The 25,693-nt window shown below is 35.0% G+C and overlaps 1 protein-coding gene across 1 annotated transcript; it reads left to right on the plus strand.

Moving 5' to 3' along the window:
- The first annotated feature begins 551 nt into the window (after positions 1 to 551).
- On the plus strand, positions 552 to 23,358 carry SEPTIN10 (septin 10). The gene is made up of 10 exons (XM_085320837.1): positions 552 to 557; positions 2,512 to 2,629; positions 3,264 to 3,459; positions 4,959 to 5,145; positions 10,429 to 10,590; positions 11,840 to 11,936; positions 12,490 to 12,658; positions 18,325 to 18,457; positions 21,104 to 21,294; positions 22,486 to 23,358. The coding sequence occupies exons 1-10, from the start codon at positions 552 to 554 to the stop codon at positions 22,493 to 22,495; spliced, it is 1,269 nt and encodes a 422-aa protein (XP_085176963.1). The 3' UTR covers positions 22,496 to 23,358.
- Positions 23,359 to 25,693: the final 2,335 nt, after the last annotated feature.

Consider the following 25,693-nt stretch of genomic DNA (forward strand, 5'->3'; position numbering starts at 1 on the left):
GTATAGACCTCAAAGCCTCACACATTTTCCTTCAATGTAGCAGTAGTTGATCAGTCCCAACTAAACCAGCATGATTGAATGTTTTGTTCCGTACTTGACTTCTGCATATTGTTTTTTTATTATATACACTAGGCTCATGAATTAAATGCATGTAACTTGTAGTCTATTTCCAGTCTTACTCTGCATCTTCATGGACTTTTATTTCTTTGTATTTTTTTCTACCTCATTCTGTATTTTCTATTCCCTTTATTCTGTGCTATTTTGCCTTTCCTTTCTGTTCCTTCTACTACACAAGCCCTTTAAAAATGAGGAGGGAAGGAATGAGATCTGATTTGATCCATCTCAAGCTATCTACATTTTGTGCTATTTTGATGAGATCATTATTTCTAAAAAAGAGATGAGAAACAGGAAGTATTTAGAGACTTAAATCCTCAAGGCTTGCAGATTACAAGCCTTGAGTTGTTCACTGAATAAGGTTGGATGATATGCTGTCTTGAGGCATAATTTAGCTGCTCCACCCAACCAATATGAGTCTCAAAAGGCTAGCCACTATGGTGGTAACTTAATTGTTTTTAAAATATTTTACATTTGTTAATTTTTGAGTTGTCACCATTTTCTGAAGTGGTGAAATATTAGTAACTGTTTTTTTTTCAACCAGATGTCGTGTTATTTCTTTGAAAAATAATAAGAATGCAGGCATCATAGATTTGTTTTTGTGGATTTAATGTCTCTGCATATTTGCTAAACTATTAAAAGTTAAGCACAGTGAATGCTTTATGAGGTGCTGGCACTGAGGGAGAGATGCACAATGTCCTTTGCAAATTTCAGAAGGAAAAATGTAGGCTATTACTTTTACATGAAGAGTGCTCCAATTTATCTCAACTTTAACAAGTTTACAAATTAGTCCTTTTGGAAGGAATTTGGAGAGATTTGGAGGAGGCAAACCTTCAAATCAGAACAATTTGTCTCAATCCTGTATTCTTTGTCAATGTGGACAGCAAAAGTGTAAATGCACAAGAGTATAGTCTTCAAAATCAGCTTAACTAAAGACTTTGTCTCGAGTTGAACTACACAATAGTTCTAGAAAGATTTCCAGTCTAAATTAAGAGTTTTTGCTGGAACTCTTTTGCTGAAAATGGTTCCTGAGGAGTCAGTTGTCTTAGGAAAACTAACTATTTAGACAATTTAGTTCCAGTTAAAATCTTTAAAATAGATAATTTATTTATTTCTACTTAAAAAATTTCTGTATCTGTCTGTTTCTATCTTTTGTTCGAAAGAACTATTTTACTATTTGTATATTCTTTTCTTTCTTTCTTTCTTTTTTTTTCTCCTTTGGTGCTACAACAAATCTCGTTGTAGGTACTGTGATCAGGCCAACTCTAGCCCTCTTCTTGAAAGAACTTTAATATAAGCTTCTTTCATGTTTGTAAAACTGATTTTCAAGACTAATTTATCCTTTTCTGATCATCCTTCAGTTTGGCAGTCTTTTCTTTAAGAGAACCCTGAGACAAGACTGATGCCATTAAAGCATGTTCTCATGAGTGATATAAATAATAATGTTCCCTTCTGCTTGAAATTTCTGTTCTTGCATATCTAGTGGTTATATATGTTTTCTTCCTGACATTCCCATTGTCAGTTTATATTAAGTCAATGAGTGTCTGAGGCTTTTGGGGGGAGGGTGTTAGTTTTTTGTTTTTCTGTATCATTAAAGAGTGTGTATTTAGTTATCTGCAAAAAGTCTGAAACTTGCTATGCATACTGAAACCCATGAAAGTGTCATCTTTTATATTATAAGTATTAAATAAAAATGTTTCTATCCTTGATAAATATGTATTTCAAGGAATCAGTAATAGCATGTGGATTGGAAACATAAGGGAAAAATAGCATGGATATATGACTGATTATATTTTTGATGTGGGCTATTTGTTTAAAAACATAATGTGTCTATATGAAACAAAATATTTCTGTGTAATCATAAGCATTTTTAATGTGCTCATTMCTGTGATATCTTGATGCTGGATTCCTACAAGGAAGGTATCTTCACCTCTAGACATTTCTGTATATTTATAATGTTATCTCTTAAAGTTATCATTTAGAAGATGTATTACTTTATGTAAATAATGATTTCAATTCTACCTACTCAGAATGAATTCTGATTGATAGTATATACTTTCCTATGATTATACTGTTTTGAATTCTGTTTTTTTAGAAGTTCTTTATTTTTCTTCATTTCTAAGAGCAAATCTGTTATGATATATTGGTCTGTCTAAAGTTCTCATTTTCCATTTCAGTTAGATTGTTCTGCTTTACTTCTTTCATGTCTTCATAAAACATGGATGTAATTTTGAACCTGCAAGTTGACTTGGCAGTTCTTTTTCATGWTTTTGCTTTTCTTTATTTCATAGAAATCATAATGAATGAGTTACAGTTTACTAGTAGAATTGCTTGGTTACCATTGTTAATTGTTTTGCAACTAAATTCACTAAAATACTTCTAATAATTTTTCTGTAGCAAAATGATGGCTGTCGATCCTTGTCCCTATCTGGTCATGTTGGTTTTGACAGTTTACCAGATCAACTGGTTAACAAATCCATCAAACAGGGTTTCTGCTTCAACATTCTTTGTATTGGTGAGTAGTATCTGGTGGTTTTAAGGTTTTGATCGTAAAGTATACCTCTCCTTACATACTCCCTTTGCTTTTATATTTAGCATTGTCATAAATAATGTGAAGATCAATGAACACATGGCATCCATCTTCAACATCTTTGATTTATGGGTAACTTCCTGGAATCTTTGAGTAAAATGGAGTATGCCCAATTTTTACTGTATCAAAGAATTTTGGATCAAAAAAATCCTAAAACCTAACATGATGATACTTAAATATTTCTATACCTATCAATTATTTGCTTTGGTATTTTGTTCTTACTTGTAACAAGTTGTGTGTTGAACCCTGTGGTTTCACAGCTAGTTACATAGCTTTTTAAAAATCTGTAGAAAATTCGTTTGCACTTTTAAAGAAACTGAAGTGTTAAGGGACTGTTCTGCTTATTACTTACAAGTGAGTAACTCTTACAATTGAACAAAATGTATTTAGTGCTCATCATAAAAAAGCAAGACAGGCAACAGTTCTGTTCAGAGAAATCAGTTCACAAATTTTTTTTGCATACATGACCTGTTGCTATGATAACAGTTTCTATGCTTTGCAGGTATTTATTTGATGTGCAAAATCTCTTTCCCCCCTTCCCCCTTTCTTTTAATTTTAGGGGAAACTGGAACTGGGAAATCAACCTTGATAGACAGTTTGTTTAATACCAGTTTTAATGACCCTGTGTCAACACATTTTCAACCGAATGTAAGACTTAGAGCCCGGACATACGAACTCCAGGAAAGTAATGTTCGTCTGAAACTCACCATTGTAAACACGGTGGGGTTTGGTGACCAGATAAACAAAGAAGATAGGTAAGTGTTGTCTTATTGCTATGGTGTTAGAAGGTTTGGGTCTTTTTGGTCAATTGCAAGCCAATTTTTTTTCCTTTTTTCTGTTTGGATTTTGTAGTTTTTTTTAAAATACGTTCCAATTTGGTGTGTATTTTCTCTGTGTACCAAACTGGACATGGTTTTTCTTACCTTAGAAATGATTTGGGAGAACTCTGTCCCCTTCTTTAGATTATAATCTTTTACAATATATGTCAATAAAATACGTAATAGTCACTGGAACTTCTTCTGGAGCTGTGGGGTGGGGAAAGACAGGGATGAGGTCAATAGGGGACTGTTTAAACAGTCAAGCAGGTCCTAAGCTACAGTACATTGTATGGAGTAGATCTACAGACTTTTTAAAAATTTCATTGGAACATATTAAAGACCTTAAGCTGGGAGAAATATCRTATGTATTTCTGAAGACCTTTGTATTTTGAACAACTTCTTTAAAAATGTAGAGGTATAAAGCTGGTATAATTCAGATTTGAATCTCTGTTTTTATGAATCAAAGATTTTAAGATAAGTAATTGTTTTTCATTGAATGCTGTTTCTTCCGCCTTAGTTCTAAAGAAGTTTTGTAATCCTTTGTGTTATACAAATGCTTAAGTGATGGTAGTTATAAATGAAGGTTAGAGAGTCATTCTAAGATTATCATGAGAGCTATGTCTAATGACACAACTGGAAAATAGTTATTGCTAGTGACTCAGATGAATGAGATGTTAGTAAACATTAATACAGACACCAGAGATTTTAATGTAATGTAATTTTAACGGTAAAACTTTTCACATTGCAAGGAGCTGCTTTTTTTATTCCTTCTGTATTAGTTTTGTATGTAACAACTACTTCTATATTTTAATTGCATTTGATCTAATTTATGAACCTTGTGTAACAGCAGAACTGTAAGGGCCTGCTGTTTATACATCCAGCAACACTATCTTTTTGAGAATAGTTTACAATCTGGTTTTAGCAAGATAAAGAATATTTAAACTGCATTTATATTGCAGATCAGTTTTTCATTCTTCTCCTGTGTTCTTTCTTTTCAATGAGTTTATTGGTTAAGAGCTCTCTTATGTACAGTGCTTCATCTTTAGAAGATACAAGAAGTCCTATTTCTTGGCAGTTGTAATTGCATGTTATTTCCTTTCTTGTATTTCTAAGAGTTCTTTAGTTGCACAGCTTGATTGCAAAAGTTTATAAAATATTGCTTGGGAAGTTCAGTAACAAGCATAAGTAATTATACCTAGCTTTTTCACTAATGGGAGCTAGGAAATATTTTATTGACTACACAGTTCTTAATTTCTGAGATGCTACTTGAAGAATGAGATTATTCAGTTCTTTTCTACTATGTAGTTACTTGAGCATCCTGTTGGAATATAAAACAAAAATCTACAAAACAGTAAGACAGGAATTTCCTTATAAGTCTTGCTCTGCTTAGGAGTAGTAGCTAATCTCTGGTTGTTGAAATTTATTTTTTCTTCCAGCTATCAGCCAATAGTGGATTATATAGATGCACAATTTGAAGCCTATCTCCAGGAAGAACTGAAAATTAAGCGTTCTTTACATAGCTACCATGACACTCGCATCCATGTCTGCCTCTATTTCATTTCACCTACGGGCCATTCCCTTAAAACTCTAGATTTGTTAACCATGAAGAGTCTTGACAGCAAGGTAAGACTTTGAAACAGGATTACAATAACTTGTCAGATTTTTCTGAAGCCTGTTGCAACTTCTAGGTCCTCTAGCACCTTTTAGTTCTATAACTATGTGGGGCTTTTTTGTTTGTTTTTTTGTACTGGTGCACTTTATGTTCAGAACAGGTTGGCTAAGCAAGTAGCTTGCAGTTCACCACCTATTTATTTACAAATTAAAAGGACAGAGCGAGCTGTCCCCTTTAAGATGAGGTTGAAAAAATCCACAGCAAATCTTAAAAGTGCTTTATTTTTTTGTAACAAACCATAAAAATCTTATCGTGATTGGATAGAGCAACCTCCATGTGTGCTGTAACCTTTCTAATAAACCTTATTTCTRGTTCATTATCAAATATTTTGGGTTACTGGAAATCAGTAGGATTTATTGGCATATGAAACAGTTTTGTAGCTCTATGAAAAAGTTTATTATAGTAACTGAAGAGGCAAGTGCCATGAAGAAAAATATTGTCCTAGGGTAGCTTTCTCTAAGATAGGCTTAATCAGTGTTTTAAGCTTCATGTCTTGATTTGTTTTGAATGCTTTAAAATAGTATTTTACAGTGTAATTTCCTGCCCTTTCGTATTTCTCAGATTTCTTCCTAAAATTGGGTTGTGTGAAGTGGGTGAAGCTAAATGTTTAACCCATTTTAAGGATTCTTATATAATTTGTCTTTAATTTGCTAAAATTTTGAGAAATTTGAAAACTTCAATGTATCTCTGCTTCTGTAAGTATACTGCCATTCCTTTGTGCTTTAGTGGAGCCTCTCCTGCTAAATTTTCCTCCCTTCATTTTTTTTTATTCAAGAGATTTTTCTTCAAGATGAGAGTCAAATTAGCCATCTCCTCCAGCTTTGTGACTGATGAGCACATTTGATATTTTTGTGATTTTGTTGATGAATTTGATGTGCAGCATGGCACAGCTTTAACCAGTTCGATATTCTGAACTTTCTGAATAGCACAGATCAGGGGCAGGAGGAAGGAGGCTGGTAGGGAGAGTAGGGTTGTTCCTTTCAGCTGTGATGCTGGTTTATGGCAGCCTGAAATGCTGTGAAACTAGTGTGCAATATGCAGTGACAGCTGAAGAACCTTGGTATTAGAGGATGGGCCAGTCTCTTGGAGCATCTTGTTCTACTCCAGTTGAGCTGTGAATCTGGAGATTGTGTTAAACCACAAAATTGTTTTCTTGGTGGTATTAGCTTTTTAGTGAAGATTGAACTCCCTTAAAAGCAGTGTGTCTCTTCCAGAAGAGAAATAAATAGGTGCAAGAGTCCTGGCATCCTGAAAAATGCCTTTCCATCAGGATAAAAATAATTCTGCTCTGTGGAATTTTAGGTTCTAGCTACCTACTTTAAATATTTCGGGCTTTACTTTGGCTCAGAAAGAACACAAATGGCATATTACTTCATTGTTCTATCCATTTGCAGTGTATTCTACTTTCTGACCTCACTACAGAAGTGTGTGTGTGTATGTATATATATATATGTATATATATATATTTAATTTGGTTTCTATCTCCTTATGGAATGTGTCTGTGATGCTTTAAGTACTGTGTTCTCCTAGTGGTAGTTCCCAGGGTGTGAAAGCTCCGTGGCTGATTCACTTGATTACACTATTCCATAAAGAGCAGGTGGTACAGCAGTTAGCATATATCGTGTATAAATCTATATCAGAAGCTATCTTCAGTTTCTACTTCCTAAATTGGCTGCAGTATGTACTGTTATGCATTTGTTATATCCATTTGCTACAAAATGAGGCCAGATTACACAGATCAGAGGTAAAGAAGATATTTGGAATAGGATGGGGTCATCCTATATTCTATTTTTAATTTTTTGAGGAAAAACAGATGTATCTGAAGGCAATTCTTTTTTTTTTTAATTTCTTATAAATTTAATGACTAGCTAAAAACGTGGCATCTAACTTTCAGACATTGTAAGGTCCTGTAGTTTTGCTTAGGACTACATCAGCAGAGATCAGCCGGTTTGCATTCAGAGATTAAGGGAATCTGCTTCTGTATGATTTCTTGCTATGAACTAGAAACTATTCAAGTAGCATACCTGTATTTTTGAGACACTATTGCAGAATTATGTACAGATGACCATGAACTCAGGAAATTATGTGAGTGTACCTTGTGGGGTTTGGGATTTTCTTCTTCATGAATAGTCTTTGGAAATTCTTGTATAGATTTACTCCATGGAAATCGGGAATTTGAAGGGAATTTTGCTGCTGAAACATTATTCAACCAGAAGATTATGTATTTGAGAGTCCAGTGCAAATCTTAACACCCAGATGCCTACAAATATACTTAAATCAGCCTACAAGATATCAACCAGGAATAATTCCAAGTATATGTATGTTTCCTTCTCTAATGCCAAAGCATTTGCTGCCTCCTTATGCTGTGTTGCAAGGTGTTACATGAAAAACTTAATTTAGAGTAATAATATGGTTTCTAATTGTGGGGAAAAATAATGATATATTACATTTCAGACAGAAGGATGATCAGAGGGCTAGATTTAGATAAATCTCTTGATGCTGCAAACAGTGCAATAGCATGCATGAATAAAGTTTAAGGTTTATCTTGGTGATTTATACGGTCATTTTAATGAAATGGGATTCTGCATTGATACTGAATGAGGCAGTCTCAGCTGCTTCTTCCTGTTGCGCGTGTTTTAAGTGTTTTGGGCAACCAGTTSCCTTGATATGGGAACTGATTTAAATTGAAAACTTAAGATTTTTGCTTGGTTAGGGAACTGATCAAGTAATCTTCCACGATCAAGTAATTAGTTTTACCTGGAAAAGAGCAGCCACTGGGAAGGAGAAAGTGAAGGGCAGGGTTATTGCTTCTGTTGCAAGAGTATTTGTGTGTGTGTGTGTGTGGGGGGGGGGGGGTTAAAATGACTATGTAATCATGACCTGTACTTTTGTAGCAAAATTTAGTTTTGTAGCAGCAAAAATTGGTAGCTGAGGATGAGGCTGGGAAGAGTCAACTGGTTTCCAAGGCCAAGGAGAGAGCACTGGGACTTGGGCACAGGGGAAGGGTTGGGTGTATGGGCACCTGACCTAGAATCCAGTAGAAAGGTTCCTGTGCACCTCTCACATTGCTTCCACATCTCCATGTGGTCCAAAACAAGTTAAAGTCTTGTTGATACAAACATGTGCTTACAATTAATGTTGTTCTTGGATGGAAGCACTGAGATACTGGTTTTTAAATAAATCTTAGATGTTGCAAGCGGAAGTAAATGTTATTTAAAAGATTAAGCAAAGATACAACTTTTTTCATTTGCTTCTGAAGCCAGAGGAGTATTGCTTGTAGATTTTAATAGAGCAGTTGTGATTTAACATCAGTTCTGATAGTTATAATCACAGCTTGTGGTGGTTTTGCTTTTCTTTTGTTACTTGTCTCCTCAGTAGTTTTTCTGTTGTTCACTGTGAAAGTAATTCTTTTCTAGTTCATGAATACCTGAGAAACGTTTGTGTTGAGGTCCTAGTAAAGTTCGTGAGTGAAGGTTAATTTAAGTCTTGAGGGCTCTTGTTAAAAGCTGTATAATAGAAAACCTAACTTGTTGTACCTCAACTAATTTGAATGAAGCTGTGAATTTTTCATAATTGTATTAGAGTGTTTTTTTGTAGTCCTAAATTAACTTGGTCATAAAAACAAATTCTAGCGTTTTAACTAATTCTAGATATTTAATCACATATGTACTTAGGCTGCCTATACTGCGTGATTAAGGACTGTAATCAGGTAGTCTTAGAAATCATGTTTTGGGGTTGGTATGCATCTCTTCTTGTGGACATTTTTTTTAAGACAGATAGAAGGCATACTTTAAAAATGTGCTAAATCTTGTAATCTATTTGTCTGAATTGGGCTTTATAATTGTAAATAAGGTATTTGCACTAGAGGAAATTGGAGAGGAAAGAGCCAGAGGGGTGGGAAAATAAAAGAAATTTGAGGATGAGATGCTTCTAATTCCAAAAAAATTGCTCGTTTCATGTTAATGTTATTAAATTTGAGAGAATTTTTCTGCAGCCATAACATCATAGTTTTTTTTTAGAATTGTGATGATGGAGACAAACTTAATTTTCATGAAATATTCCTGAAGTATTGATAAGATGGACTATGATCTTCCTTGCAAATTTTTTTTCATCCTAAGTAGTTACCTTTCCAAGAGATTTATTTTTCTGAGGGACTTAGTGTCTACTATTATTACTCTCTTTCTTCCTTTTGTTACATGGTTTGGTATTTTGGAAAGACTTCATATTGTGTTTGTTTAAAAAAAAAAAAAAGAGAGAGAGAGAGAGAGAGAGAAAGAGAGAGATCAGTTAACGAAATTCCATGATTAGGATTTTATGTTTGGACAGAATATTCAGAAGGATAAACAGAATGTGCACGTGGTGTTTCTTGTTTTGTTTTCCCTTTTTGCATTTAGCATCAAGGAGCTCTGGAAAAACTGTCTGCTCAAATCCAGAAGAATTGTTTGTGGTGTTCAATCTGCTAAAATATTTGGACATTAATTCTTTGTATCATGTTATGAAAAACGTATGTTTTGGAGTGATGATAGGAAGGTAGTAGATGCCAAAGTATTACTAAAAATACCAGGTTATTGTCATAGCTATTGACAACTTACATTCGTAGGATTGAATTTGAATTCTGAATAATTAGTGTAAAAACTAGTAAGGAGGATTCTTGTGTCGTCATTCCTCTCTTGCCAGCAGATACTTGTGAAAATACACTACTGCATTAGAATCTAGGAATGAGYTGTGGGTAAGAGTGGTGAGATGAGCAAGATCTTATAGCTGAAAGGAACACAAGAAGGAGGAACAGGAGCTGGCAGAGTTTGGTACTGTCAGCTTCCTTTTATTTGTGTATTTAAACTGGTAATTTTCATTTCAGGCCTGAACCACATCCCCAAACTCTATAAAGTATATATTCATAATCCTGTTAAAAAATAGATTTTTTGACATTTAGTTAGTAAGTATATGCTGCTGCTCTTTTCTTTGGGAATTCACTGTGTGAGACCTCCCTCCTTATTCTTTTTTCTGAATCAATTAACTTTGAGCAAGTTCATTAAATGGTGTGGCATTACTTTGTTAAATGATGCCAGTGGATAGATTTTGCGTAGTGTGTGAAGCTTTCTTTGGTTGCTTATGAAACCAATCAGTGATCAATTGATGGGGAAGTTTTAAAGAGCTTATCAGCAAAAATTGTATAAGAGTTGTCACCTCAAAATTGAAGCCTTACACATTTCATATTTTTCTGTCATTAATAGGTGAACATTATACCAATTATAGGCAAAGCAGACTGCATTTCTAAAACTGAGTTACAGAAGTTCAAGGTCAAACTTATGAGTGAATTGGTTAGTAATGGTGTCCAGATATACCAGTTTCCAACTGATGATGAAACTGTTTCTAAAATTAATGCCATCATGAATGTAAGTAAATGACTATAGCATTAATGGTTTTGTTCTAAAGCACCTTCTCTGCTATGTTTCATGTCTGCTCTTTCATGATTACTTTAAAGCTTATGGTTTTGTAACAAGCTGCATGTTTATTTTTCTCTCTCTTTATGCTTGATGCTTCAGGAAAAACTAATTTGTTCTCATGTTCTTTCTCTTTTGCAAATCTTCCTGTCTCTGCTGCTGATCCCATTTGTTTTAGGAAGCATTTTTTTTTCCTCCCTGCCCGACAACAGAAAAGTAAAGAGGATCCCACTCAAATTACTCATTCTAATTTCTGGTTAATCAATATATAATTCTTAACACAGACAGAGAGATTGGCTTTGCTCTTTTCCTCAGTGAATACTACCTTGCATCTGTTAGGGAGGATATTCAAGTCCCTCTCCATTCTTTTTTTCTGCTTCTTTTTATGATCTTTCTCTCATCTGCTTCTTCCCTTTTATTTATAATTTTCCTGCCAAATTCTCTTTGAGGATAGAAAGTCAGATAGAATTCTGATTACTTTATTTTTTTCTTTTAAACTATTGTTAAACTGTCGCAGTCCTCTCAGCCTTTTCTCATATTTCAGATATTCCAATTCTTTAATTGTCTTGTGGTCCTTTGCTGGGTTTACTCCAGTGTGTCCATGTGTCTGCTGTACTGGGAAGCCCAGCACTCTAGATGTGGCCTCACCAGGACTGTGTAGAGGGGAAGGATCACCTCCCTCGACCTGCTGACGATACCTTTCCTAATGCAGCTCTGGATGCTGTTGGCTGCCTTTGCTGCAATGGCACGTTGCTGGCTCATGTTCAACCTATTGTCTACCAGGACAACTAGAGCCTTTTCTGCAAAGCTGGTTTCCATCTGGTTGGCTCCCAGCCAACCTGGAGCATGGGATTATTCCTCCCAAGGTGCAGGACTTGGCCTTTCCCTTTGCTGAACTTCAAGAGGTTCCTGTCAGCAGATTACTCCAGTTTGTCAAGGTCCTTCGGAATAACAGCACAACCATTTGCTGTATCAACCACTCCTCCCAGTTTTGTATTGTAGTTTGACCTCTGTATCAATAGCTTGGTTAGACACTGATCTATTTAGATTTTTATTTTCAGTTTGAAACTGTTTTATGGCTATAACCTTTTAGATTTTCCTGAAAAGAAGTTTTTCTTTTCCCCTTATTTTCAACTGTTTGCTTTGCCATTCTTACGTAAGAATGCTGAGAGATAAAGCTGTGTGGGTGTGACTCTTACAGGGACATTTACCATTTGCTGTAGTAGGAAGCACAGAAGAGGTCAAAGTTGGAAACAAAATGGTGAAAGCTCGTCAGTACCCATGGGGCATTGTGCAAGGTAAATGAATTCTCAAAGGTATTTTTGTGAGAATGAACTTTTTTGTTAAAGTATAAAATTCTGCAGAACTAAAAAGGAGGGTGTATATTAGCCACTCATGACATATTGATTGTATTTTGCATCAACAGTTTAAAAAATTTAACAATACTTGAGGTATGCACTAACTGGTAGCTTCATCAACACGTCCTTGGAATCAAGCTATGAGATGTTGTATGTAATACTTGGGTAGGTTACGATTGTAGAAGTAGATCTAGCAGTACTAAATTATAACGATTTTTTTCATCGATGGAAATACAAAAGTGAAAAAAATTTTAACCTTCATTTCAAACAGGAAATCCTGAAGTATTGGGGTCATGCTCACCAGTACTTCCAGTTAGTGTTAGTGTAGATGTGTATATTAGAAATTATGATGAAACATAATAAAAATTAACAAAGGAATAGCTTATGTGGGAAGTATAATCAGTTAACAAAATAAAAGAAACTTGGTGCTGTTTAAAATGCATTTTCACAATTTTGCTACTTGTTTATAATAATCAAATCTCCTGCTGATTAGTGGAAAATGAGAACCACTGTGACTTTGTAAAGCTTCGTGAGATGCTTATTTGCACAAATATGGAAGACTTAAGAGAACAGACTCATGCACGACATTACGAGCTGTACAGACGCTGCAGACTGGAGGAGATGGGCTTCAGAGACACTGGCCCTGAGAATAAACCAGTCAGGTAAGGGACTTCCATGTGCAGCACTGGCTGTCAGTATCCATTCAATTTACGTTTGCCTATATCAACACATAGGAAAGTTCATATATAGAACAGTTTTTCCAGGGCAGAAGGCATTGGTTTTGTATCAGAGTAAGCATATTCCTGCTCATTCACTTACCTGGATGCACCAGTGTATGGGGTATAAGCGCATTACTTTTAAAGATATACAAACTAGTTATATTTATGAAATATTACTGTTTTATAATAAAGCTAATGATTTTAGTTTTCATCATGGAGAATGTCTTTTCTTCAGTAACATACTCTTTATGCCTTTTAAATAACTTTTTTCGCATATTAGCCTGTTGTTTTTTCTCTTACTAATATCTGATGGAATGATTAGAGTCAAAGTTCAGAAGGATCTGAAGCAAAAACTTTTACAAAATCATTGATTACATTGCTAACTTATGAACTTGTCTGCTGTAATGACAAATGTCTAGCTAGACTTTTCAGAACAAGAAATTTCTTGTTAAACTGTACAGAAAGTTAATAGAGGATTATAAAGGAAAGTTAAGGAAAGACCTAGAGACACTTGATTGTTTCATGTAATAAAACTGCTTTCTGCAGGAGATATTTGCTACTTCTGTATCTAGTTTCTTTAATCTTTTATTTCCAGTTGTAATCTCCTTCCATCTCTTCCAGCTATATTTGCAGTTGCTTTGTCTGTTGGAACAGGTCAATATGTATTACCTATCAGCAAATCCGTACCTCTGAATGAAACATATACTGTCTCTTAACACTTGGGAGCTTGGGGGTATTGCAGTATGGTGAGAGGGTCGTCAATGACTTCAAAGTACCTTAGGGTAGTGCACTTGGGAGGCCATGCGGATGCTCCCCGTAAGTTAGGAATATTTAGGAAGTATGGAGAAACAATAATTGTACAGTTAAAAAGATGTAAGGACATAGGCAGGACTTTGGGTATTAGGTTCTTTGAGAGAAGATTACCAGAACATAGAATGTCATCCACAGGAATTTCGGCTAATTCTGTTGATTCCAGGACATCTTGTTTATATTGGGATTTTATCAAACACTATATGGTTAAATTGGATAACTGAGTAATAATTAGCATAATTTAAACTCATAGGCAATTTTGAACACAATGAATCTCATTCATTGTGCAAAAACAATACTTGCAAAAACAATTCACTGTGGAAAAACAATATACAAGCTTTTTTCCATGAAAAGAAATCATGTTAAGTCATGTGGGGTATTCTAAAAGATATTAAGGATTGCTTGTGACCAAATGCCAATATGAGATTAAAAATTTATATGTGATAAGTCATTTTAAAAATTAAGAATCTATCATTTGGTACTTGAGGGGATAAATGAATACTATCTAAGGCTAAACTTAGTCACGTAGTTATAATTTGGGTTTCAAGCCACCAATCAGCAATAGGTTTGGAAAGCATATTCTGCTATCCATTAACTTTGTTTTGTAAAATTTGCAGTAATATTTGGAAGGATGGTTTGTGTGTTTTATGTAGTATGTATAGTGTAGTGTTATAGTGTAGAAGTAGACCTCTTTTTTGTGGATGGTCTAGACCTGCATTATTGATGGTTCAGTTAGGCCTACGAGGAGTATTAGATGGAGAAGTTTTAAAATTCCTAGATTAAAGCCAATATCATCAAGAGATAATTGCGGAGATGTTCAGAATGGGAAGATTTGGGGCGTAGATCTAGACGTCAAGATGGCTTCAAGCCAAACAAACTTTTGTGTGTGTTTATATATGGCTAGTAAGTTTTAGATGTTTGCAAGGGAGGAGAGGATTATTACTGGATATTTTCTGTAGGACATTTTGAAAGTTCTTTTTTGAATCTCAGCTCTGTTGTTACTGAAGGGAGCATTCTCCTTTTGGAAGAAGAAAACCTGAAGGGCCAGAGTCTATTGCAAATAGGCAAAGATTAATATTTATGTGTATACTTGTTCATTCAGATTCTCTGATACTAGTCATTCTCTAGCTATTTTTCTGTGTCCATAATTATGATTTACTCATCGTAAGCTTCTTAGTTTCTTGAAATGGTATAGAACGCACCAAACTGGAGAAATCACTCTATGCTTTAATTCTCCCTGAAGCTGGAGTATTCAGACCTTATAGTTCTCAAAAAAAAAAAAAAAAAAAAAGTCTGTATGCTGAGGGAAAAACAGGATTCAGGACATCAGTAAGCTCAAACGTAGAGGAAGACTGATATAACTGTAGCTGCCCTTTCTGAGAAAGGAAACTATCATATCTAGTAGAATATTAGACTTTTCCTTAACAAGTCACTTAGTCACTTTAGGAATGGAGTTCCTTTAACCAAGTGTAGACTTTTGCATTTGAACTAAATATTTTAACCTCCTTACGGTAAGACAGAATCCCATCCAAAATGCCTTGTTTTCAAATCTTTACTGGGAAAACAGATTTGCCATATCCTCAGCATTGCTATATAGCAACTTTGGAAGGCCACTGAGTCAAGGAACTGTGAACTGTGCTAAAAATGCTTGTCATTAGTTTAACTTTCTCTTTCTCTCTCTCTTTTTTTTTTAATCTGATATACCTTAAGTAACATTGGGATGTTATACAAAAAGTTCTGTGTGTAACTTTCAGATTTTTTTTTAACTTTAAGTGAACAAACTGTAAAATATTGTTCAAGTATCTATCTTATCAACCAAATTGCACAAAATATGCAACATTGTCTTCCTTGGAGAGTTGAATTCACTTAAACCAGGGTTTTTATATATGAACAGAGCTTGTTTGATTTGCATCTTTGTTTTTAGGCTTCCATGTCCTAAATCTTACACAGATAGAAAAACTCTATGTCACAGCTATACTTCTGTAGAAAGGTAGGTGATAGTGCTGTTATGAGGTATGTAATAGATTAGTAAGGTGTACGCTTTCTTCAAAATCCCTTCCCTCCCTCACTTCAGAACCTCTGTAAGAATAYATGTATTTAAATAACTATCTTTTAACTTTTTAATTTTGCAAGTGGAGTTGTATGGAGTATAAAATTCTACAGGTCCAACGCAGAAGAGTGAGAGTATCTGTAAACTTGTTTTTCATAATGTACTGTATGAAGAGCAGTGAAATCAGTAGTGGGTAAAGAAAGAAGTCTTTTACTGTTTGCAGCATTTGCAGTTATTTTGAAAGGATAGAGTCGGCATAAATTCTCATGAACTGTTAACTCCATCTCCTCTTTAAAATAGAATACTCTTCAGATCATTATGTTGCTGATATGCAAACATAAAAAGGGAGATCTGTTTTAATTTTATCCTCATGATTTTCAGAACATTTCAGTGCTGGGGAGAGGAGATTAAAAAAAAAAAAAAGTGTCGTCTTTATACATGTAGTCCGATTATTTAGTAAATCCAGTGTCTGAAAGGTTAGTCTGATACTAATTTCAAAACAGCCCCTTTGTTATTTTACATGATGAACTAGTTTAGTTTGAGTCTAAAAGTGTCCACATAATGAAATGAAGATGTGATTGCAGCATATTAGCTTAGTCTAGCATTTGCTTTAGCAGCTTTATTGTTCCAGAGTCAGCATGTTAGCAGACACGGGGTCTGAAAGTGTGTATAGTGAGATTACTAGGGCTTTAAAAGCCTGTGTGTAGTTTTATTGTTATACATGTGCTGTCTAAACTTAAAGATAGTGTGAATTAGTATACCTGTGTGAAAACCATACCCTTGTTTCACTTGATAGTTATAAGTTCAATTTTGATCTAAGTTAATTCACATCTGATTTAAAAAAAAATGGGAAAAATGATTATGGTTCTGAACTTGTTTAACTGCAATGTGTTGCTCAAATAAGATAGAGTAGGAAAGGGGCTCTGCCCTTGAAATCTTGTAAAATTAGCATGCACGTGAAATTTCAAGATGATTCTTCTCTCTTTAGATTTTATTTTGAATAAAAATAAGAAACTTCAGGATTGGGAAACTTTCTAGTCATAAASTTAAATGCAAAAGAGGGAAGTTCCAGTTACTGTTTACCTAAATCATTATGTTTTTAGATACCCTGTTCTATAACTTCTTCCATTTATAAGATTACTTTTAACAGAAACAGTTAAAGATGAAACTTTAAAAATTCATACAAAAGTATAAGTGTAGGGGTGTGTGCATGTGTGTGTATACATATGTGTGTTCATAAGATATTTAAGTTTCTGTTTTAAATATATTTAAGTATATTTAAAATACAAAACAATTTAAAATATTTTATGCGTATTTTTACATTAGAGTGGAAGGTATGAGGTAGCTGACAAAGGGTGATAGCTCAGAGAGGATGGCTAGTCAGCGTTCAGGAAATGTTAGAGAAGAATGGGACCAGGAAATAGTCCCAGAATAGAGAGCAAACACTACCCATTTTGTAAGCCTTATTTCCTACAAGATACTGGACAGATTCTTTTGTTTTTCTAAATTATAACCATTGGTGTAGCTCTGATCCGCCAATTCTGTTCTTGTGGAAGCTTATGACTTTAAAAAAAAAAAAAAAAAAAAAAAAAAAAAAAAGTTGTATGATGAATGTTTTGTTGGAAAAACCTGTATTTCTGAGGAAGTGTGCTTTCTAACGGTAATGTGATCTTTCGTGTATGGGGTACATTTGTGTGTAAGCTGCTTTCCTTTTTCCATGAAAAGAGAAATTACCAGTTAGAAGGAGAATTAGAGCTTTTTCTGCCAGCACTGTGGTGGCAGTCATGGCAGCAATTACAAGAAGCATTTGAATAAATTACCAATATCTTTCTGTTTGCTAGGTAGCTTTGATATGAAAGAAGTTCTTCAATTTCCAGGATCTATTTTTTGGAGGGAAACATTTGCCTTGCATGTTAGAATGTGTAGTCGAATAACTTTTTTAAAAAGAAATGTGAACAGAGGCATAGACTTACAAGTAAAGAAATTTTTAAATTACTTGCTGTTTAGTTCTGTTGCCAGATGTTGGCTCAATGACCTAAACTAATTTACATCTCTATAGTTTCAAATATAAATATGGTAAGTATAGAGTACACTAGTTTTGTGAGGGGGGGTTCGGAAAAAAAACAAGCAGTCTTTAGGTTTTGATGCATGTTGGAAAGTAACAGATACTGGAATATTTAGGATATTGTATTTATTATATATTTGTGCAGCATGGTCGTGTTTAGGTTCTGGCATTATGTAAGGAATGGTGTGTATATTTTAAAGGTCTCATTTTTTTCGTCCCTTTTTAACATGGAAATAATTTATTAGTTGTGTTAATGCTCCAGATACTTTGCTTTTTAACATCTTATTTTAAGTTCAAGGAGTTTCATAAATTATTGAGGATTTTTCTAGCAATTTGAGTGTCCCGTTAGCAAGTAACTTTAAAGAAAAGGTTACACATGTTGGAGGCAGAAAGTTATAACTGCATATTTTAGAAGCTCAGATTCCTAAAATGCTGCACTTTGAAATGTAGATTGCCTAGGAGCTGATAGCTTGAATAATTTTACTCGAGGTAGATTACTTAACCCAAAATTTACAACGGTAAGACCTTTGCTTCCGTTTAGATTTGTTTATGATTTTTTATGTAGGGAGCTGTAGATGTGTATGTTTCAGACGAATATAAATTGTTTAATGAACGTCCCAGGTTGAGTTTTCCACATTGAACAAAGGAATATGCTGGAGACTTGTTTACGTTTTTGGGCTTCAGTCTACAGGAGGCCTATGAGGCGAAGAGGCATGAATTCTACATTGAGATGCAGAGGAAAGAGGAGGAGATGCGACAAGTGTTTGTGCAGAGAGTGAAGGAAAAAGAAGCAATATTGAAAGAAGCAGAACAAGAAGTAAGCATTCCTGTCTGTCTTGAGATTGTGCACTGAGATTTGGAACACTTAAGTTGAGCACTTTGCAGAATCACAGTTAGTTGATATTTGTGATTTCCTAATATTTAGATGGCAGTAGTGCTTAGAGTCAAAAGCAGGCTCATTATGCAGTGCTAGATGCAAGCAAATAAGTAAGCAGTAGTCTCCTCTGGAAGGAGAGGGCTTGTGGTCTAAAGGTAGTGGATGGGACAGAAGATGAAGTAGCAGGTGAGTGATAAATGGTTGTATTTTTCTTAGCCTTCCTTTCTCAGTAGGCTGAGAAATGTTGGTATGGCATGTCAGCACAGTAGGTGCTTTTCAGAGGTAGGTTGCTGGAAGAATAGCCTATATATGGAACTTCTGAAAATAACATTTTGCAGTTGATAGCAGCTAACCATGGCCTTGTGATTATAATGCACAAAGAAAATTGCAACTTTATAATTTTATGGTAGAGATAAGTTCTGTGGTAAGTGTTTTAAAAAAACAAAGGCACTGTGACAGATGTTGTCTGCGGTTGCCCCCCTTCACACTCCATCCCGTAAGAGACTGATGCTCTTCTCATTTAAAGAGTGAAGAAAGGGATTCAGTCTTGGAAGACAATAATGAATATGATAGTGGGGCACATACCTTTGTGTGACCTCCAGCTTCAGTTACTTTATATAAAGTGTAGCCTTTGTATTGAGAGGTTGAAGAATTTCTTTTCTTAATCTTATCTATTCCCAAATAACTAAGAGTTTTAGCAGCCAGTGAAACATGTTAATATAGCGTACCTTTTAACTCCAAGAAATATGTTAAGTAATTCAAATATTTGGAGATGTGCAGCATCTCCTGAATATGTTGTTAAAGATTTAGTCCTGTCAAGCTGGACTGGCAAAGCAGGATCTTCACATCTACTTTCTGCCAAACTTTATCATGGTCATGCATATTTATAGTTAAACACTGGTTTAAGTAAAATTGGAAACGTGTATATATTTGTCATCATCCACTTCTGTATCTCAGTCTCTGAGCAAAGCTGTAACAGTTCTGTGAGGTGTTCAGATGCATGTTTTAAATATGAAGAGGGCTTAATGCTTGGTTTTCTAAATCTGTTAAGTTTCCCGTGCAATTTGTGGAGAATAAAATCAGGTTCAGTCCCTGTCACTGTAAGGCTATCTAACAGCAAGGATACTTGGCCATATTCAGAGTAGGTTCAGTTGAGTTTTATGGAGTGTTTTTGATGCTCTTTGCTGTTTTCCTTCAGTGATTTATACCAGGTGATTTCTTTGAGCTTTGCATGTTCCAGATGATTTACTGGTATTAGCCTGATTGCCACCTTCCTGCTTCCTTCCCCTAATATGTGATGTGGGAAAGCAGTCATGAAGTTGTTTCTAAAGAACATTTGTCATATACTGTCTTGCTGTTTCTTCTCCCAGACGTATGAATAAACACATGGAGACCAAAGAAAAACGAGTTTCTGTAGTATCCAAGACTAATTTTGCTCCATTCATTTAAAGGCAGCTTGCGGGTATGATTTACAGCCTTACTTCTCCTGAATGGGCTGTTGTTTACTCTGCTTGTTTCTACCTTTAAAATTTKATATTGGTATATGTGTTTTTACAGTGACTCTGATTAATTTTTGCCATGAAATAACACGTGGGTGTGCACGCACACCCACACACGCACGCACACACGCAGTCTTCCACTTAAAATCTTGGGCAACTCTTCTGTGTAGAGCAGATGTCCCACTATTATTTTAGTTATTTCTTAATTTCTTTTCTGCAAAAGAAGGAAATATATCTGATTTTTTTACTAGTATAGCTTAGCAATGTGGCTTGCACAGTTAGGTGAATCAGAGATACGACATGGTTGAAACACAGGGATATTTTGATAGGGTTATAGCTTTCTCCACCTGATCAGCCCCTCGATCTGTCTGATGACGCAGGTACAGAAGCAAGATGCTAGGAGAATATGTAGGGGGGAGATGGGAAGTGAGGAAGGGTACAGGGAAATACTCCTTGGTTATCGTGCACAACTTGATCAGTTTTAGCATACTATGCAAATGCATCTTGGAAGTAAAATCTATTAATATATCAAAAGAACAGTCAACAGTTGTTGCAGAAAAACAGTTAGCTTCTAGGAGCTCAAGAGTAATTCCTCAAACCAGCCTTATTGTGTGTATATATATGTATTAATATATACATATAAGTAATAAGCACATTAAAATGAATACCAGTGTAGCTAAAAAATGAATGGTTCCTTGTCCATCTGGTTTTAGGGAAGCAACTTATGCCTGGCAGCTCCTAATATAATCATCGTGTTGGTAATTGTTTCTTTTTCTGAGGACTGTTTATTTTTGATCTAATGAAGGTATATGCGGTAGCAAATCTAATACTGACTTAGTGCTTTCCATGGTTTCCACCCTTACTTTATGTGAAGTAGCCTGGCAACTGAAATGAGAATGATCTGATATAAATGATCATTTTTCTAGATTGCTCTTTTTTAGTCTTCTTCAAAGAACTGCCATTTCGTGTAACTTTTAACATGAGTTCAGTAGCTTGTTATTATTTTTATTGTTAATGTTTTTATATTGTGGTATCACCACCTTGTGTAACTAGTTGGAAATGCAGTTTCTGTGCTTTCTCTGAACAGATACAGGCTAAATTTGAACATCTTAAGCGATTGCATCAAGAAGAGAGACTGAAACTAGAGAAAAACAGAAGAGTTCTAGAAGATGAAATGGCTATGTTTATTAAGAAGAAAGCTGCTGCTGAATTACTCCAAACACAAGCATTGGTCTCTACACCTGTTGTTAATTTGAAGAAAGACAAAGACCGCAAGAAGTAAGTGCTCATGCTAATCATCAGGGTAGCAATAAAAAGAATTCACGTTTCACTTTTGAAACACAGATTTTAGTAGCTTTTAGAAAAGATATAAATGTGTGCGTATTCTGTTAAGTGATAAGAGGATAGAAGAATGTGAAAAATACCATCATGCTTGAATCTGGCTCTGTAATTTACTTTTGGAGTAATTGTTATATGTTCTATGAGCATTTTTTTCTTTTTCCATGAAGGGACCAAGGTTTTCGACTTGAACTCCTGTGCTTTGATGTCAGAGATGAAGAAATTGTGAATGTGCATGAACAAAGTGAGAGGGAGAAGTTAGAGAGGGAGAGGAACTCATCCAGGGAATTCCAGAAATAGTATTTGAATGCAGTACTCGGCTTCTGAATGTAGGATATATTAGTTTTATAAGGCAGTCTGCTGCTATCCCATAACCATAGTTGTGTCTTCCTATTACGGATTTCTGAGAAGAGGGATTGGTAAAATTGGCTGTAAAATTGCACTGAGTAGTGAATATGACTTGACATACATCTCACTTTTGGAAAATATTGATGTTTCTCCCCCATACACCTTTTTTTTTCCTCCCAAAAGAAAAGCATCAGTTAATTGTGAAATTTTAGAAATACCTTTAAAGGTAGTCTCCCAAATAAAATGCCCATTTTCTTCCTATACTGTTACTGAGTTGAATGACAAAAACAAGAAAGAAGAAAAAAAAAAAGTAAAGAAAACAAGAAAAGAAGCAAAAAAATATTATCTCTTCTTGGTGGATTACAACTTTGCTGCAGATAACATTTTGTTGATTAATGTCTTACTGCAATTGAAAGCAGATTTTTGATGCATAAAGTATGCATAACTAAGGAAAATATTTTAGAAGGAAGGAAAGATTTTAGAAGCTACATAGGTGCACATATTCCACAAATGTCAAGAAGTCACATTTGAATTTTTCTGGATGTGTGCTAGCAGCCTGTTTTGTGACTTTGCCAAAACTTGTTGCATTTCCAGTGATGTTACTAAGTTCCTTTCTTACTAGACTCTTTTTGAAGGTTTGCATGTGAAAGTGGAATTCTTGGTAATGAGAATCATATAGTACAATGACTTTCAAGTTCAAAGGCTTTTTAGCTTTATTTCCTCTGATTTAGTTTTATTTCTTCAGAGTATGTTATAGTTCATATGTTTGTTTTTCACTTCCAGCTTTACGTAATACTGATGATAGAAGAAGCAAAAGTTGATAATTTCTCTCAAGGAAGCTATGATTCACAAAGTGCTTTTGAAGGGGAAGGAGTTGCTGTTTTTTACTGAAAGAATGTGGAAAATGTCTCTTATTACTGCAGGCTACAAGAGAAGAGTTTTTAGATATGATCTGTATGCATATGGTGCTGTGATTACTGTCACATTAATATGTCTTCATGGACTTTCTGTTATGCAGATGTCTTGTTCTGCACTTGCTTACATACATGTGGCCAAATTGCATTCAATTTTTATGCATTGTACAAAAGAAAGTGTCCATGCCATAAACTGTTTAACTCATATTATGAATGAAATGAATGAAAACTTGTAATATGAATGCAGTAGTACGGAAGTGTTCAGTGAATGTATCTAATATAACCTATCTAAAGAGGTATTTTTATATGATATGGTATGCTAATCTACTAAATAATATTTAATACAAATGTTGACACAATTCAACCACTTACCAWTTTTTGCTGACAAGGATTCTTTTATAATTTTATAAATAAACACTGCCCTATCTTTTGGATATATCTTTCTAATCCAAATTCATCAGATATTTTTGTGGTGCTGCTGTGTTACATGCTAGATTATCTGACATTACTAACTTAATTTGGAAAGTATCTATAACAATGCTTGTGACTTTGCAGTCACTGCAAGAAGCCAAACTTTACAAAAAACATTAACTTCAAGAACTTCAGGGTAAAGCAAGTTTAAAACAGTTTATATATTTCTAGTAGTTATAATAACTAATTGGAAACATTCTATAAAAAGTGCAATTCTCTGAATTTTTTTTGTATGGCTACTTTAAAATATTAACTTGAGAAAAATAAAACACGCTGGTTTTGTTTAAGTGTTTCTATTCTTCCTCCTTTCCTTCCCTTACTATTAAAAATAGAGTAAATATTCATGTTAACATACATTTGTTTTCTTGTTTATCTATTTAAAACCTCTTAAGTGGTTTACTGATTAAAAAAATAGATAATAGTGCATACTGTGTCAGAAAGGCAATATGACTTCTTATATGTCACTGTAGTTATGACCAGGATTTTTCAATTTTATTCACCCAGAGATGCATGTAAATACAAGATTTTCTCTTCCATTCCATTGCAATGGGAAGAGTATATGACAAGATACACAAACCCTTCATTGACCAGGAGAGGGTTATAAACTGCCAATTCGGTCAGTTCAATGATTGACTGAAGTATGGATGACAGAGGAAGGAAAGGTTAAGTGGAGGCACCCATTTAGTCAGCGTACGCAGCCAGCACGTGGCTGACGTTTTCTTCTTCCCCGAGAAGAATTTTGGCCAGATTCAGGCTCAGTGGTTGTTGTCTGATTCCTCCTGTCTGAGTGGAATGTTGCTTGATGCAAGACTCTCTTTTTTGGTTTGGCTTTGTACCACTGACTTGGCTGTTTGCATCTGTTTGATTAGGAACAAGAATGTGTGCYGTCAGCACTCAGTTATCCACGGGTGGGTTATCCCAGCCGTTGATACTAGCTCAAGCACAGCTTTTCGTGATCGTTACTAAACCACATGCAGAGACAGACTTAGCTGGATGTAGTGGGGCCACTTTGCCAGGGAAGCAAGTGATTCCTTGCTTGAGAATTCAAAGCTTGGGATAGTTACAGCTCTGCGCCTGGTGAGCACTGGAGGATGTGCGGTACTTTGACAGCTGGGAGCAGTGAATAGTACAGTATAAATACCACATGGCTTGGTCAGAACTGGTTTATATCCAGCTGTATGTTTTAGCCTGGGATCCATGTTGGCCCTGCAGGACTCGGCAGCAAAACAAAGCTGATCCAGGTAGCTGTGTGGAACAGATAGTTCCAAAATTACAGGGAGTTTGTTAGTTCAGTTGTAGCACAGAATGACTTGGGAGAGACAGCAGGTTTTTCCTTTTTTTCCTGATACTCATTGAAGTAGTGGAGAGTTGTCTGTAGATATGGGAATTTCACAGAATCACAGAATGGTTGAGGTTGGAAGGGACCTCTGGAGATCATCTAGTCCAACCTCCCTGCTCAAGCATCCAGGTGGGTTTTGAATATCTCCAGAGAAGGAGACTCCACACCCTCTGAGCAACCAGAATTTCTGTAATTATTTTGCATAAATTACCCTAACAGTACCCCCCCMCACACACGCACACACATTTCCCAGATGCTGGCTAAACATGCAAGTGCACATCCCAACCCAGCTATAAAATGGAGTTCAAAAAAATTACAAAGGAACAACCTGAAGACTAAGAATTAATAGTGGTTGTAAATCTAAGTTTATACGCCTCACTGTAGTTTATCTTAGCTAGATACTTTTTAACAGAACACTTCTGAGAGGCTTATTCTGCAGATAAAATGGTTTCAAGGCAATTTATTAAGGTCTCATTATTGTTCTTACAGTACCTTCTGCAGAAGCTACAGCACAGGTTATTACTTCGGGCCTTTTGAAAGTCTGAAGCAATTGTCTTTTAGATTTTTTCCTTAGGATAATTTCCATMATATGTTTTGTATATTCATTTCCAACTGTGCTTTTAAATAGTGTTGCCATGAGAAGGCACAGCCAGGGTGCATTAATATTTTTATCTTAATCTCCTACTGTTGACAGTATTGCCTTTTTTTTTTTTTTTTCCTTTGCCAGCATGTTTGGCGACAGAACCATATTTACAGTTGCATTGTGAAATTGGGTAGAGAACGTACTGGACTTTAAAAATGAAGTATGTTGTGAACTTAACTGGTTCATTGCTCCCTAATGGAAACAAGAGCTGTTTCCAAAACAGTAACAACATCTCTATGCAGAAAAGAAAGTATTCAATAGAAAAAATGACTGATTTTCAAGACCTTTTAGAAGACTTCTGTAATTCACATTACTTTTGCAGAAAAGAAAGTGTTCAATAGAAAAATGACTGATTTTTGAGACCTTTTAGAAGACTTCTGTAATTCACATTACTTTTTGAAGTGATTCGCTGAATATAATTCAAAGACTAGTAAACTACCTAAATAGGATTTTGTTTCTGTAGTAATTTTTTTTAATATGGGCCTTAGCACCAAAGCAGCAAAACAATGATAAATATGTATAGACACTTTGAGAGTTTTAAACCTAAAAAAAAAATAAACAAAAAAAAACACTTCAGCAGTGTTTTCACTAGGGTGCGCTCAAAAGACGTTGCTTTCACTTTTG

This window comes from Rhea americana, unplaced genomic scaffold (genome assembly GCF_003343005.1).
Source record: "Rhea americana isolate MKP2758 unplaced genomic scaffold, rheAme1 scaffold_66, whole genome shotgun sequence".
Lineage (NCBI taxonomy): Eukaryota > Metazoa > Chordata > Aves > Rheiformes > Rheidae > Rhea > Rhea americana.

Coding starts and splice junctions, on each gene's coding strand:
- SEPTIN10 (XM_085320837.1), top strand. Junction 3,460..4,958: donor CAGATAAACAAAGAAGATAG/GTAAGTGTTGTC, acceptor TTTTTCTTCCAG/CTATCAGCCAATAGTGGATT. Junction 5,146..10,428: donor TGAAGAGTCTTGACAGCAAG/GTAAGACTTTGA, acceptor TGTCATTAATAG/GTGAACATTATACCAATTAT.